The sequence below is a fragment of the Buteo buteo genome, chromosome 21, assembly GCF_964188355.1.
Source record: "Buteo buteo chromosome 21, bButBut1.hap1.1, whole genome shotgun sequence".
Lineage (NCBI taxonomy): Eukaryota > Metazoa > Chordata > Aves > Accipitriformes > Accipitridae > Buteo > Buteo buteo.
In genome coordinates, this window is record NC_134191.1 from 23,647,612 (window position 1) to 23,663,301 (window position 15,690).

General features: G+C 42.1%; 1 protein-coding gene across 1 annotated transcript; it reads left to right on the forward strand.

Annotated features, from left to right (window-relative positions):
- Positions 1-1,749: 1,749 nt before the first annotated feature.
- Positions 1,750-14,418, forward strand: ISY1 (ISY1 spliceosome associated protein). The gene is made up of 11 exons (XM_075052637.1): positions 1,750-1,833; positions 2,053-2,075; positions 3,545-3,596; positions 5,357-5,422; positions 6,149-6,191; positions 6,415-6,527; positions 7,246-7,363; positions 8,248-8,370; positions 10,778-10,887; positions 12,020-12,106; positions 13,589-14,418. Exons 1-11 carry the CDS (start codon positions 1,831-1,833, stop codon positions 13,694-13,696), a joined length of 846 nt encoding a protein of 281 aa, XP_074908738.1. The 5' UTR covers positions 1,750-1,830; the 3' UTR covers positions 13,697-14,418.
- Positions 14,419-15,690: the final 1,272 nt, after the last annotated feature.

Below are 15,690 nucleotides of genomic sequence, written 5' to 3' on the forward strand. Positions count from 1 at the left end.
GTTCAGGGAGAAAAAGGAAGATTCTTGGTAAGAATACAAAGTACAAGGTGACTGGAGCCCAGATCGGTTGGCTGGCAGCAGTCAACCTGAGCAGGTTTTAGAAAGGCTGAGTTGGTCCTGCTGCGAAGATGAAAGGAAGCAGGCTGCTGGGAGAAGTCTCTTTATTTGAAGCACTTAAAAAGAGGGAATGTTCTTGTACTGCTTTGCGTAAGCAGGAAAAAATCCTGAGTACTTGCTGCTGCCTGGTCAGTGTGACGTACAGATGTAGAAGGCAGGTTCTACAGAGTGTAAAACCAAAATGAGATGGTGACTGCTGCTACAGTTGGTTGTGATTCTTTGGCAGGATGCCTCTTGGCCAACCTACTTGCTGAAGAACAAAGCCTTTCAGCTCTGGTGGAACTGAGGGGTGAGGAAGAGGTTCTTGCCTGAGTTGGGGTGGGGGCGATGGTTTTGGGTTTGTTGTTTTTTTTTTTTTAAATAGCTGCTGTGGGAGCACAAATGTATTTTTGAGTCTTAAACACAGTTGCCAAAACCCTTGTAAAATCCACACTTGAGATGAGTGGGTTGTCTTGGGGTAGTAGAGATGGCCTAATTGTAGCATATTCTTGTTCAGCCTTGTGGTAGGCAAGTATAAATTAACGGAATCTTTACATATAGTTATCTTAGTTAAACAGTAATAAAGCTCAAAGCTCTGTGATTACAAAGAGCTGAAAGTCTTTGGGACTTAACCTGTAGCTAAAAAAATGCTGCATCAAGGACCTGCAGTGCTGGTGACAGCCGTAGTCTTCCTTTTCCATTCCTGTAGGACCTGGGAATTAAGCTTGGTTATGGAGATCCTGCAGCTACTGCTTCCTAGTGCTCCTCCGGTGCCTCGCTGTTACCGTTGAATAATTTTTTGTGAGTCTGAAAAGTAGTATTGTTCTCTGAGAAATTAGGTTTTTTACCAGAAAAACAGGATTTGAAAGCTGAGAAATAGAAACCAGGATGTAACTTCAAAAAGGAGACTACGACTCCCGCGGAGGTCTCTCTTCCCCGGCATCTTTCCGTAGGGAACAGCTCGGGATAGCGATGCTGCTGTTGCTGCAGGTGTCAGTTGTGTTGCAGTGAATGAGCCAAATGAGCACACGCTCATTTAAGAAATTGTGGGGACTTGGAAAAGTCAGACCAAACGCTTCATTTGTGCCACATTAATCTCTTCCACTAAGGCTGAAGCGTCTCCTCAGTCCTTCGAAGAAGGCCAAGCCCGTGACGGACTCCGGCGCAGCGGTTGTTGCCCCTGTGGTGGGCCGCAGGGAGCGGGAAGGCGAAGATAAATGTGGGATCGATTCTTTTCGGCGAAGGGCCGGGCTAGCGTCTTCTGGAAAGGCAAATCTTATTTTCCTAAAGTTGTCGGGAGTCGCTGCCCGCGCCCGCCTCCTCCCGGTGCGGTTTCCCGTCCAGCTGCCGAGGGGCGGTGGGGCTGCAGCGCTGTCACGGCGGCGGCCGAGGTACAGGCGCCGTTGCTCCGTGCGCAACAGCCGAAGCCCCCCCGGGCTGTAATTACGGAGTTATTTTTTTTACAAATCGTGCTTTGTGCCTACGGAGGGAAACGAGGGCCCGGGGCGCCGCTCCCGCCTGCCGGGCGCCCTGCGCGTGCGCGGTGTTTGTGCGGGGGGGGGGGGCGGCCGCCCCCTTCCCGGCGGCGCGTCGGGCGGATGGCGCATGCGCGGTGGGGCGAGGCGGGGAGCGGCCGGCCGCGCCTGCGCAGAGGGGCGGGCGTCTCCTTCCGGGGTGCCCGGAGCGCGGTCGGCGGCGGTTCTGCGGGGTGGGCCCAGGGCACCGGTGGGCGCCATGGTGAGTGTCCCGGTGTCCTTCCCGGCCGCGGGGGGCTCCGCGGGTGAGGGCGGCCCCGCCGTGCGTGGCGGCCGGGTGCCCCTCCGCCGCCCCGGAGGATGAGGAGCGAGGCGGCGGTCTGGCGTCCGCTGCCTCCGTCCAGGCGCTTCGGCGCGGGGCGGGCGGTGAGGCGCTGCCCGGCGCCCTCCGGTAACGCCGCGGCTGTTTTCTCTCTTTCAGGCTCGAAACGCGGAAAAGGCCATGTAAGTACGGCTGGGGGTGTCGGCGGGGGCTCCCCGGGGCGGGCGCTTGGGCACAAGCACCGCTTGCTTTGGCCGCGGGGCAGAGACCGCCCGGCCCGGCGGTTCCAGAGGCGACCCCGCGTTCCCTCGGCTCGGTCCCGAAGCAGCGTGGTCGGGTTCCTGCGTGGGGCTGGCCGAGGCCCTGGCTGTGTGCGTTTCCAGAGACGTCCGTGCCCCCTGCGCAGTGGCTCGCACCCACAGAGCCGCGCTTGCCCGGCGGGACTCGCGGTTCAGCCTTCTTTAAAGTCACCGGGAGCTTAATAACGGGTTTTAGTACTTGGCTGTACGCGTTACGCTGGTCTAGAGACGGTGGGAGCAGGAGGGGTGCCAAGGCATCTGCGCGCAGCGTGCCTGGTGGTGTGGAGCTTGCAGAGCTGTGCTGGGTGGTGGTGGGCTGACCGCTGCAGGGGAGAGGCCACAGCAAGGGCTGGGTGATAAATGTGGTGAAATACATCCTAACAGCCCGTTACAGTTTTAGGCGGTTCCCATTTTTGGAACAGGGTGGATAGGGATCTGTCTGTGCTCAGGAGTGGCTTGGGCTAAACTGATGGGTTTTACCATATTTGTTTTTTGTATTGACTTTCTTGAGTACTTTTCAAAAAGGTTTGCAGACCACATATTTAGAACTACTAGATTAGAGGCTCTTCGATATATTTGTCTCATGTTTGTTCTTTTTCCTAAAATACTTTCCGAGCTTGTAATAGTAACTCAGAGAGAGGCTGAAGAGACTACAGCTGTTTAATACCTCATGAGGTACTCTCTTACAGTGATCCCATCCAGCGCGTCTGGGATGCTGGATTGGATGGTGTGATTTTCATTCTGGAAGTGCCTCTTAAAAGTAAATCGAGCCTCGATAATTGGCTTAGCTGCAGGGTATAGGTATGCTGTTAAAGGTTTTAAATGCGCTCAATTGTTTTGTGCTTTTTAATGTAACTATTAAATGTCTAGTAAATAAATAAAACAGTATATTAAAAACCTGTAGTATGTGTAGTCTCTGTTCAGTTGTAAGAGACTCAGAATATTTTGGTAATGTTAATTAACTTGATTACTAACTGCTGCTTTCCTTACTGAAGCTTTTTTCTCTTGAGTTTGTTTGCTTTTTCATGTATCCCCTGCTAAGATATGTAAACTTAATGCTTGTGCTTATAACGTGTTGACGTCCTTTTGCCGCTAATATCTAACAAGCTGGCATGTGCTGAACAGAAAAAATAATTAGCTGCTTACCAGGATTTATATGTATTGCAGAAATTTACCACTGACGATTTCTAGTGTTGAAGAAGTCGCTAGCCAGAAGAGCTAGTCAACGGATAGGTTCAAACCTTTGTTTTCTACAGGCTGTAATTAAGTCCATAATAAATATCCAGAGCAAAACTCATTCCTGTTGGAATGTAGACTTGTAAAAGTAAATCTGCTTCCTTTCTTTTCTTTAGGACGGCCTTGGCGAGATTTCGGCAAGCTCAGCTTGAGGAAGGAAAAGTTAAGGTATGATGTAAAAAAACTAAAGCTTTGTTAGCTCTAGTCAAGAGTGGAATGCAAGCCGTGGACAGAGCTGCGTGACAGCCATCAGAAAGGTCATATGCCAGGTACAGGTATCCTGTAGGAGTCCGACAGAAGTCATCTGGGAAGCAGCTGAAGTAGGGACTGTATTTCACAGTGACACAAAACAGAAAGTGGAATTTTCTTAACTAAATAACCTGTTTAAAAATTTACGTATATCTATGTTTCAGAGGTATGCTGCCTTGGCTGCTGAGAAGAAAGTGCAAATTGAACATCACTTAATTTTTTACATAATGTAGGTAGAATATGTAATAGTTTGGAAAAACCACCAAACTACAATAATGCTATAAATAGAGGCAGCATGCTGGGCAGAAAACGGAAACTATTTTTGAGACTGAAGTTATCTCCTTCTGCAACTACTACGCAAATTGATGCACATACACTTATTTTTACTGACAGTAATCATAAGATTTGTTTGGATTTCTTCCCAGAAAAGGTAGAGAAGTCCTTTTCATAATCTTGTTCTTTGGTAATATTATGACAAAACAGTAACCATGAAACAGAGGGCCTTCGGGATCATTGTGAACTCAAGGTTTGCATGATACATAACATTGGCATGTTATTAACCCAATACATGATAGCTGTGCATCTGTTCATAATTGTCTTCACTGTCATGCAGCTTTTTTTTGATTGATTGAAGATTGACAAAAAAAGAGACTTAGCAACTTTGTAATTTAAAACCCCACCACCACTATAATGAAAGAAATAGCACCCCTAAACCCACACAGAACCTTAGAGACTGATTCTCAGCTATCTCTGGATATTCCTGTACACTTTTCACTGAATCATAACTTGCAAGAATATTCATGTGGGGATCAGGGTGTTCTCAATAACTTTTTTTTGGACGAGTTTACAATTTTTAATTTTGAGTAACTGACAAAGGAATTCTGGAAACTAACTGAGGTGTCCTACGTTTGCACCTTAAGAAATGATGTTTTACACACAAGTACAAGCAATATGAAACAGTAAAGTGGAAAATAACAGTTTGGGGAAAGTGTAGTGGAAAAGATTCCACGAGTAACGGCCAGAGAATAAGATGGAATAGAGTTTCTGGTATACTATGTGAAGGAAAGCTTTTTAATATATAGAAGGTAGAGATGTGGAAGTATTGCAGGGAAAGGGACAAAATAACTGCACACAGAGTCCTAGAGGTAAGATGAAGTATTAGTTTGCATAAGCAAGTCAGCGGAACATGAAGAAGGTTGGGGAAAAAGGTGTTTTGGATAAATTGTAGTTGGGAGAGTACAGAACAAAATCATCTTGGAAAAAAATTACATTATTTAGGTAGTAGCAATTGAGAAAGAAAGGCCTAAACTTAGTAGCTGCTTGGAAGACAGTGGATTTTCTTTAGATGCTAGTATATTGAAAATAATGTTGTAATTCAACTGTCCAAAATGGAATGGTATTTGTATTGGAGAGGATTGTAGGGTGCTTTGAAAAAACAGGTGACAGATTTTGTTTTGAATAAAGTGTATTTAAGTAGATCCTTATATTCTGTGGTAGTTTTATTTGGCCAGGCTGTAAATCGTCATTGTTTTCCACTTATTAAAAATTGGTGGGAGCAGAAGATACTGGAGCTTGGTAGCATAGTTTGGGATTAATCAAGCAATAAAGTTTGCCTGAAATGCTGTGAATATATTGATGCTAGGTTAAAGCTTCATGGTGTGTGGCTTTCTGTCAAACAGGAACGAAGACCTTTCCTTGCATCAGAGTGTAATGAATTGCCTAAAGCTGAGAAATGGAGGCGACAGGTAATGTCAAGCTATAGATTTTTCTAATTATAGTAGGTAGAACTTTAGCACTTCCTATTTAGATGGCCTGCTTACAGATTTTTTTTCGGACTTCTTCAGTATGCTGACAGTTAAATCACAGAATAATTTAGGTTGGAAGATCATTTAGTTCACCAGGGTGTTCAAAGCAGGTCCTACCATGTCAAGTTGCCTAGGGCCATGTCCAACTGAGTTTGAATATCTTCAAGGATTTGGATTCTACAGCTTTTTGGGGCACCTGTTCCAGTGTTTGATTACCTTCTTAATGATTTTTTTTTTCCCTTGAATTTAATCAGAACTTCCCCAGTTCCAACTTGTGTTTGCTACTACTTGTCTGAGAGGCGCATGACAATAAAACAGTTTGGCTCTGTCTTCTCTATACCCTCGATTAGGTAGTTGAAGACAGCAATAGGTTATTCCTGCTTTGTCTTCTCTTAAGGCAGATCAAACCCCGTTCTCTCTCAGCCTTTCTCTGTACTTCATGTGCTTCTGCCCTGATCCCATGTACAGCTGTAAAAATGTTTCCTTGTTTTTTAAGCTTCTGAAGGTACTATATTTGTGTCTGAATAAAATCTGTGTTGATATTTGAAATTGATAAGCTCAGGTCCATTTTCTAGATCAAAAGGCCAACTTAGAAGTTGGATCTTCCTATTTCTAGGATTTTATTATTTTCTTGAGAAATTCACTGCTGTGTTCTTATTTAATTAGATCATTGGGGAAATTTCCAAGAAAGTGGCACAGATTCAAAATGGTAAGATTTTTCTAATTACGTTTTATTTTTTGAATCTCCAGGCCTAAGCAGTTACAGTAAAAATCACATTTCATGTGAATCATAGAATGGTTTGGGTTGGAAGCAGCCTTAGAGATCATCTAGTTCCAACGTGAACTAAACTGTTTCCATTGCATAAATTCTGAAATTACTCTGGTGCTTCTAGTAAGCTGCCTAATTTATTGCCTTCCGCCCCCTCTAACAGCTGGATTAGGCGAATTCAGAATTCGGGACCTGAACGATGAAATAAACAAGCTTCTGAGGGAGAAAGGACACTGGGAATTCAGAATAAAGGAGCTAGGAGGTCCTGATTATGCTGTAAGTGTAAATTATTCTGTACTACATGGTTGTTCTGCTTACAGGTAAAGTAGTGAGAAAAATCTGTGCGACGTTTAGTTAACCACGTACTACCTGGCCAATGTTTATTAGAGAGGAAATTTATTCAGCCCCTAAAAATGTTAGGTTGTGTTAGAAGTAATACTTGTTCCCATGTTGAGCAAGTCAGACTCTTCATTTGGAACACCGGTTCAAGGGGTCTTGCCTTCCTGTTACAAGTTTGCAGCAATGGTCTGGTTTTACCCATCAGTAGGTGTTGTTTTTCTCTACTGTACTCTGTCAGTCTGTAGAAGAGGTTTCACTTGGCTCACCTAGTTACTGCTGAAAATGAAATAATGACACTAGCTCTCACTTGCCAAAAGGTCAAATGTGTGCTTATTGTCAGATTTAGTAGTGCTTGTTTATCTGTTACCCAAATATACTAGTACAGAGAATAAGACAGGTTTAGATACTTTGTGAAGATTAATCTGGTATGGACACTCTATGGTTTGTGTGGTCATTTTATATGTGTGATTTGTAGTAAAAGTAGAGAACCTGTATAAAAATAAGCTATGAGGGCATTTGACTTGTGGGGTAGTTTGAACTGGTATAGCGTATCTCCTTTCTCAATCCTGTAATCTATGAAGATGCCCAGGAAAACAGAAAATACTAGATGCAAGAGGAATAAAATTTTAAATAATGAACTTTGTTTATTTTCCAGCGGATTGGACCAAAAATGTTAGATCATGAAGGGAAGGAAGTTCCAGGAAACAGAGGCTACAAGTATTTTGGAGCTGCAAAGGATTTACCAGGAGTTAGAGAACTTTTTGAAAAGGAACGTAAGTAAATAGCAACTCTTCCCAGACATGAATCTACATAGCAGTATATCTTGAGTAAAATGACTGCTGTAGTATGTGGGGAATGCTAGTAACAGCATATTCTGGCCTACATCTTGGATCAGCTAAATGAAATGCTAAACACAAGTAATTAATTAAATGCTGTTTCTTTGGGCAAAGAACACCTTTGGCTGTTTGCAGTTAAAGAAATGTAGAAAAGTGTAAACTGTTTTTGACTGGGAGTTCCAAATGGTAAGGACTGATGTTCTACAGAAACTTTCCAGCATAACAGGTTAATTTTATTGATAAGTTCTAAATAGTACTCTGAGTTCTGAATTTAAAAAAAAAAAGTTCACTTGAACATAATTTTAGAAGTAGGAATCAGCTTTCATAATAGGAAAAACTAGACCTAAGTGGATAAAACTTTATATATTGCTTTGCCATAGAATGAGTGGAAATTACTTGGACCCAAAGTGAGACAGGCCTACTGAATCAGCTCTTTCTTACTTGCCATCTGCAGAGAAAAATGATGGGAAGTACTACATCATCTGGGGGAGCTTGGAACAGCTTTTTAGTTCCTTTCATACAGTAGTCTTGCTCAGTACTGGGACTGCAGTACAGAGAGGGGAAAACAACGACATTCATGACAGGGTGGAGTTGCCACAGGGTGGGAACTGTGCAATACGAAGCATCGGGTCATGTATTCAAACTGTTTTGTGCAGACCAGAGTAAAATACCAATACTCTCGTTATTGACAGCAGTTCAGGTCATGCGTTGTTTATTAGCTGAAGTGAGGTAGCTGTAGTTGCTGTGAGGTTGATAGGAACCGGGAATGCAGAGCAAGATATCAAGATGGACCCGGATGAATGACAGTCGTGTTCTTTCAGCCCTCCCACCACCTCGGAAAACTCGAGCTGAGCTTATGAAAGCCATTGATGCAGAATACTATGGCTACAGGGATGAAGATGATGGTATTCTGGAGCCACTGGAACAAGAACATGAAAGGAAAGGTATGTGAGATTGAAAACCTGCATAAATCAGTCCGAGAAGGGGTGATGGTGGACTCTGAAGTTAAGATATCTTTTTTTTTTCCCCTGCAGGTGTTGTCTTGTGCTTAGCTGTCAGATTTCATCTGTCATATAGGTATCCAAATCACTATTGTGTAGGGCATTTTAGGAGTGAGGGGGTGTGCTTGAGAGTTTGCTTTCATCCTTACTACTGTTAATGTTTTAATACTGTCAGCAAGTGATTCATTATTGAAGCAAAATCTCCTTTTCTCCCCACCTTTCTAAGAATGTAGAAGAGTAGGTTGCAGCAGGGAGAGCTATGGAACTCAAGTGGTTTTCTCCCTCCTTTGTGAAAACTGACCATACCATCTGTTTCCTGTCTCACCTAATTATTTATCCATAAACAGAGCTGCTTAGTTTTCTTGGAGATTAGAGGGGAACTTCTGGAAATCCTGAAGTCTAGGTGGCCTGTGATAATTTCTTCATGTCATCTATCTTGGAACTTCAACACATTTGTGAATATTTTTTCCTTTGAAACCCATACTTTCTCAGTATTTATCCATGTTTCTGCTTCCTTAGTTCTCTAGCTTTGTTTCTGCTGATTTGCCCAGTAAAGACATCAGGATTATGAGTCTAATTCCTGAAACCCTCTTCAAAATTCAGCACTGTGTGCCGTATCCTGGTATTTGTGTAGCTTTAAGCAGGAGGCCACACACCACCTTTGAGAGCTTAGCTGTTTTCTAAATAGTTCTCTTAGTGCTTCAGGTGAGTGTTGTCTGATCCTGGCAATTTGCTGCCGTTTGCATTGTAGTTTGCTTTATGATCTCTGCTTCTGAAGCTTCAACTGCAGGCAGATCCTCAGTGCTCATCAGGAAACGTCCTGGTATAGGAACCCTTGGCAGGCTCTTCCACAGAACACAGCAGATAAAACCATCAGGTTTTTTCCTTGAACGGTGCTTCTTTTTGTATCAAATTATCTCTCTGCAATTAGAAGAACTTTAAACGAAACTGCAGGAAGTGACTTGTTTAAATCATTACAAGTTGTTGAGCTTGTAACTGTTACCAATACGTAGTATCTCTTGGTCTGGTCATCCACTTCTTACATTTATCCCTTCTCCGTGTGCGAGATCTTCATAGTATTGTGCGTCAGAGATCATGCCTTGTTGGTTAGGTTATAGGACAGGGAGGAAGAAGGGAATAAAGGAAATATTTCAGTTATCTGTGCCCTGCAGTGTTAGGGCCAAGTGAACACTAGCTGGCTGGCAGACAATTGATAGTGTAAGAAGGGAAGCTGTGCGGTGCAGCACTCCCAGAAAGGCCTTCCACTCCGTGTTCATCTTGCACATCCTGCTAAATGCAGGCAGGAGAGGTAGCTCATCCAGTTTCATGTGATTATTTAAGACAATTACCATCGTTGGTAATTATGCCACTTGAAATAACAAGGCTAGAGATGCTAACAGCACCAATAGGTATACTGTTAATATCCAATTAAATATACTATTAATGCACAACAGCTAAGATTCTCTTAGGGTCACTTGTTGTCTGGTGGGCTCTTGTGGTTTTTACCTTGTTATCAGAAGGTTTAAATTTTTGTCAAACAAAGTATTGAAAAGACTACTTAATTTGGGGTACCTTTTCTGTCACAAAACCACACAAACACACACCCATGTGCCACTAGTTAGTTAGATCTTGCTTTCTCAGGGAGAGCATTTTAATGTTTAATCTTTGAGAGCTAGGGGGAATGACTGCTGACTTCTGTTGTTGTAAGTATTTCATACTGCCTAGTTGCATTAGTCTTACACCTCCCTAGGATTTTTATACACTGGTGATGTCACTGATTAAGGTTCTTAAAACTTGTTTTAGTGCTCTTACTAGCACTCCGCTGTATAGTAGAGAGAGAGCAACCAGCAGCTCCTAGCTAGCAGCAAGTTACAGAATTGGAATCATGCTACATAATAAGAGAAATACACTATGAGTTGAAAAGAGAGAGACTGAGGCAGGTGGTCACTGTAAGGAGTGTAATCATGTTTAATTAACTACATGGTGATCAACATTGCTCTAGGCGTTGACATGCTATGGAGCTGTAAGAACCACTTAGCCTGGTTATGTTGACTCCGTGTTACTGAGTTCAGAAAGTAGGCTGATACTTGCCTGTGACATTGAGAGTCTAAAATGTGCCCAAATGAAGGCATTAGCAAGTACCACACTTTCACAATGCTAGTATTGGGTTTTGCTCAGACTACATTGATATATTTTATTAGATACTACATCAAGGTTCTACAGTAAGTGTGCGTTACCGATGTAGAGGATTTAAGCAAGAAGTTTAAGTCTGTTGGAGAAGCTTTGGAAATGGAACCATGCTGCTTTAACTTGCTCTCTGATACACTTGCTGTTTTCCTTTGTTAACCAGTTATAGCAGAAGCAGTGGAAAAATGGAAAATGGAGAGAGAAGCACGACTTGCAAGAGGTGAGGAGGAAGAGGAGGAGGAAGTAAATATCTATGCTGTCAACGATGATGAGGTATGTGATGGCTTAAGGTGATGTAACATTTCATGTGTCTTTTATGCTGCTGCCTTGGACGTTGAGTTATTTTGCCAAGAACCTGTCTGCTGCTGCATTCTGCCCTTCTCTCTGCCGAACTTACTAGACAATTGTCCCTGTTCAGTAAAAATCGGTAGTAGATGAGTCAACTTGGTCTGAGCTTAGAGCGATGAAAGCTGGCAGCTAGGGAAGACTTCTTACTTGAGTGAGAAACAACTAACCTCTGAGACCCTGTTGCAAATAACCGTCACTGCCTAAAATGCTGGTATGTGTAAGGTAGTGTGTTGTTAACACTGATCAGTCTTGCTTCTAAGTACAATCTACATCAGTAACAGCACAAGTAGTTTCGTGTACAGTGTAATTTCACACTGTCAATGCATAGCAAAACCAAGGGTTGCCAGGGTCTTGTTTAGTCAAATCCTAATACAGCAAGGCTTTGCTGATGCTGCAGTCACTGTTGTGACGGGGCTCTTATTTCTCTATTCTTCCCTGCTCCTAATGCCAGTAAGGGAAGTGAGGGACATTGCTGCCGCTCTCCAAGATCTGTAAAAGGGGTAGTGGAAACTAGTTCTTGTTTCACAGTCTGTACCTAAGTGGATTTGTCACAAGAATAAAAAGGAGATAGCCCATAATGTAAAACTGGTGGTTCCTTCAGTACCCTGTTTTATTTGTATTATCTCATGATTCATAAGCCCAGCTCTCAGGTGTGAGAACAAAGCAGTACAGAGCTGTACAGGGAAGTAGTACGTATATTTTTAGAGCACTTGCTTTCTTCTTGGTTAGCTGGCTCCTCTTTTGTTTATAGCTTTGCTGTGGCAGCTAGAGAGATATGGAAGAGGAGGGAATACAGCTTTACATTCATGCCCATGCCACAGCAGAGGAAAAGCCGTATGAAGAATGAAAGCAATAATTCTGAAAATGTCAAGGAGCCGGATCTGAACATGATAGTTGTCGTATTCCTGTGTTGTTTGGTCCTATTCACTTCTTGTGTTTGTAGCGTTGATTGTGCTCTATCTGGTTCCTTCTGGCAAAGCAAGTAAAAAAGGGGTTTTTGATGACCTCTTTAGAAAGTAAACTTGATGTGGCTTAATTTTTTTTTTTTTTTTTTTAGTCGGATGAGGATGGTGCCAAGGAGAAAGACGGTGAAGAAGGGCAACAGAAATTTATTGCACATGTTCCAGTGCCATCTCAACAGGAGGTAAGACGTCACAAAATTAAGTCGCAGAGATGCACTCTGGCTTTTGCAAGACAGAGATCTTAACTTATGGCAGGTCATCAGTAAAAATGTCTTCAGTTTGTTATTTCTGTGACTTGATGCTGGAGCTGTTTAATCCTCTTGCAAATGCTGTGGAAGTAGCCAGAATTGTGGTACCATCACTATACCCCTTTTCACCTGAGAATTTCCAAAGCCTTCATAAGTATTACATAAATTGGAAAGTATTGTGGTGTTATGGTCAAGATAACCCTGATTGCCTACTATGTCTTTACTGTGCTTTTCTGCTGGCGGTCTAACTTTTTTTATTATTTAATGGGATGATTTCTGAATTGCAGGGTTTGCTCTCTTAAGTTTTCTAAAATTATTTTGGTGGCGTGACCTTGAATTGTCTATTATATTTTGAAACTGCTGTAGGGTTTATATTACCTTAACAGTGACAGGTTGTTTGAAATATAACTCAGGCAAGAAGGTTCTGGAGTTATGTATCTTTTAGTATGTATGCCTTTACATCACACAGATAGCATGTGGTGGTTTGTGCTCTGCTCCCATCTTGTCAGATAAGAATGCTGTGTTCTTCTGTGAAGTCATGATGCTGCACATCCAACAAAATATACATGTAATGGCCTATGAAAACTGCAGGAGAGAAATAATGATTAAAAACATTGCTCTCTGGCCAATGGTATTCTCTTAATGGAGAGAGCATAACAGAGTCAAAACTGGCTTTCTAATACCTAACCACTGATGTACATAGCAACCTTTTCTAATTAGAGAGTAGTCAGTGTAATCTTTTCTCTTTTTGTAGTGGCAAATCACTCCATACCTTATGCCTACAGGATTATGCCTTCTAGATTCTAAATTACAGAAAGCTAATGTTCAGAACACTTATTTTGAGAGATGCTGTGTGCAGTTTGGACAAATATAAAATCATTACTGAGATTAAAAAAGGTCTTGCAGATTGCTGTTAGTAGATCTTTAAAGTACATGCTTGTTAAAGAATCATGTATTGCTGGTGCTTCTAGGCAAAATTTAGGTAAGAGGTTCATAGCCGTTGCTAATGTGAAAGGTATACTCACTGGACTGTTATTTCAGGGGTGTGGACTAGTGTGGCATAACTCTATGTGTTCTGCATTGGTTCAAGCCATATCCAAGACAATTGTTTGAAACAAAATTCAAGTGACTGTACTGAGAGTAAAATAAAATGGCAGCTAAATGTCTTCATTAAGAAGGGTAGGAGCATAGATCTGAAATAGAGGCATCTATTTTACTGCTTCTTTTGAGTATTAAAGTTGAGTATTAAAAAAGATACTCCTGACTCATATTAATTCAACTACTTCTACACTAGTATACACTTCTAACTTTCACAGTCTGTTTCCTGTGTTTTTCTTCCTCCTGTCTTAACAGCTAAGCATGCTAGGTTTCGGTATCTCAATTAAGCTGAATGTCATCCTATTTTTATATTTGCAGATTGAGGAAGCTCTTGTACGGAGAAAGAAGATGGAGCTTCTTCAGAAGTATGCCAGTGAAACCCTCATGGCACAGAGCGAAGAAGCAAAAACACTTCTAGGATTGTAACATTGCACCAGTACCTCCTGGGGTTTGTATAATTGATCTAAGAGCAACAGGTTCATGTATTCTGGTAGCAATCACTTTTAGATTTGAAAGTCCCTTTGGATGTTAAGAGTAAACTGATGAAGTTACAGCATGTTCTGCAGAAGGCAAATGCATCATTTTGGTTTATTCACTAGGATAACTTGCACTCCAGTGCTGAAAAAGATCAAACCTGGGTTAACTTGTCTCTACATCCTCAGCAGCTGTCCTCAATCCTTTCACTTTGTAAAACGGTTTGTGCAGTGATGCCTCTTACAGACAGAACTGCAAACCCAGTAACTTTTTAAATCCTGACGGAAAACTGACTGATGTTACTATTGTTCTGTCTGCTGTATCCTGACTGTAAGTGTACACGTCTTTCTCATGTTGATTTTTGCTGAGCTGAGTCCAGAAGTAACTCACTCTATTATGCCTGGTTCATTTACCAGAATGGCCTGGAACCTGTTTTAGAGGTATCTCGATGGCAGATCTTACAAGTGACTTCGAAGTTGATTTGGTTCTTCATATAACACATGCAATATGTCTAAAATCTGTTACCCTTTTTGTGGGTTGTAACCATGCCTGGACAAATTGCTTAAATGCTGGATATTTCAGCAACTATTGTAAATACTTCCAACATTGCAATACCTTGTTCAAATATTTTTAGTAAAACTTATTTACAACCTGATGTCTTGTTTCATTCTAGCTCAAAGGATTGTGTTGATCCCATTCTTTGGCTACGATTAGGGAAACATCAACAGCCATCCATGTAGGGATTTGAAGCTCTGCATCCCCTGCTGCTCTTAGCTTGTGTATCCTGTGTATCTGACAAGAGGCAGATCACAGCAGAGCCTGTTCAGAGTCTTATGGGTGACTTAACATTGTTACATGGGTCTGAATGAGTGAAACTTTAAATTGGACATCTGCAGCCATGGAGTGGGAGTGCTATCGAAGGAATATAGTATTTAACAACCAAGTAATCATGTCTTGGGACTATCTAGAGTTTAGAGATGCTCTTAGTATTCAGCACTATCTATTGTAAATAATCCGCTCCAGAACAATCGAAGCTCTAAATTATAGAGGCAAGCTTTTTCTTACTTGATGTAAATGATCAAACAAAAAAAGTCTTGAAGAAGTGGAAAGCATAGCTGCCAAATTTAAAATCTTAAAAAAAGAAAATAAATCAAAACTCAAGTATTGATAGCAAGCAGACAACTACCACTACAAACACATTCTCTCTTCCTGTTAGCAGCGTAGCTTCTCTGCTTTGTAATAAAGCAGCAAATGAGTATGTTTATGGCTTGTAATAATTTGTGTGCTCTGAGTTACAAGCATCTCTCCAAAGTCAGTTTTAGTTTTTGCTGCTGCTCCTTGAGTGTTTTCTCTTCTTGGGGTTAGAGAAGGTGATGTGCTTTTATCTATGTGCTATCTGTATTGCTGTGAGAGACAACACTGTTTCCCAGAGTTCCTTCCCTGAAACCCCTGGTCGCCAAGAATGGAAAAATAGGCTTCTTTCATGTTGGATGTGCTAACGGGTTTATGGTCTAGCAGTACTGGATCAGACTAGTGTGCTTTGCCTATGGAAAAGATTAGTATGTGAAGGATAAAGGCTTTGTTGCCTGGGACTAAGCCAATAACTGAGTCCTTGGAGCTGAATAAATTGGCAGGCAGTCTGGTTCATCTTTATTGGAGTGTTGGTCACTAAACCATAGGATGACTGGGGCAGGGGAGACACAACACCAGCAAATAAACTGGAGCAGCCAAATGGGCTTGCCAAAAAGGCGTTTGGAGTTAAATCTCCATTGTGAACAGCCCCTCGTCAGCCGTGCTTCTGCTAGACTGTACTTTATTTTTTTTTTCAGTACAACAACAGTTTTTCTTCTAGAACAGTGCTTGGAAGAAGAATGCCAGTCGTGCTGTAGACTTGCTAAACTATATGCTGGAGGTAGCTGAACTAGATTTGGGGGGGGAGGGGGGAT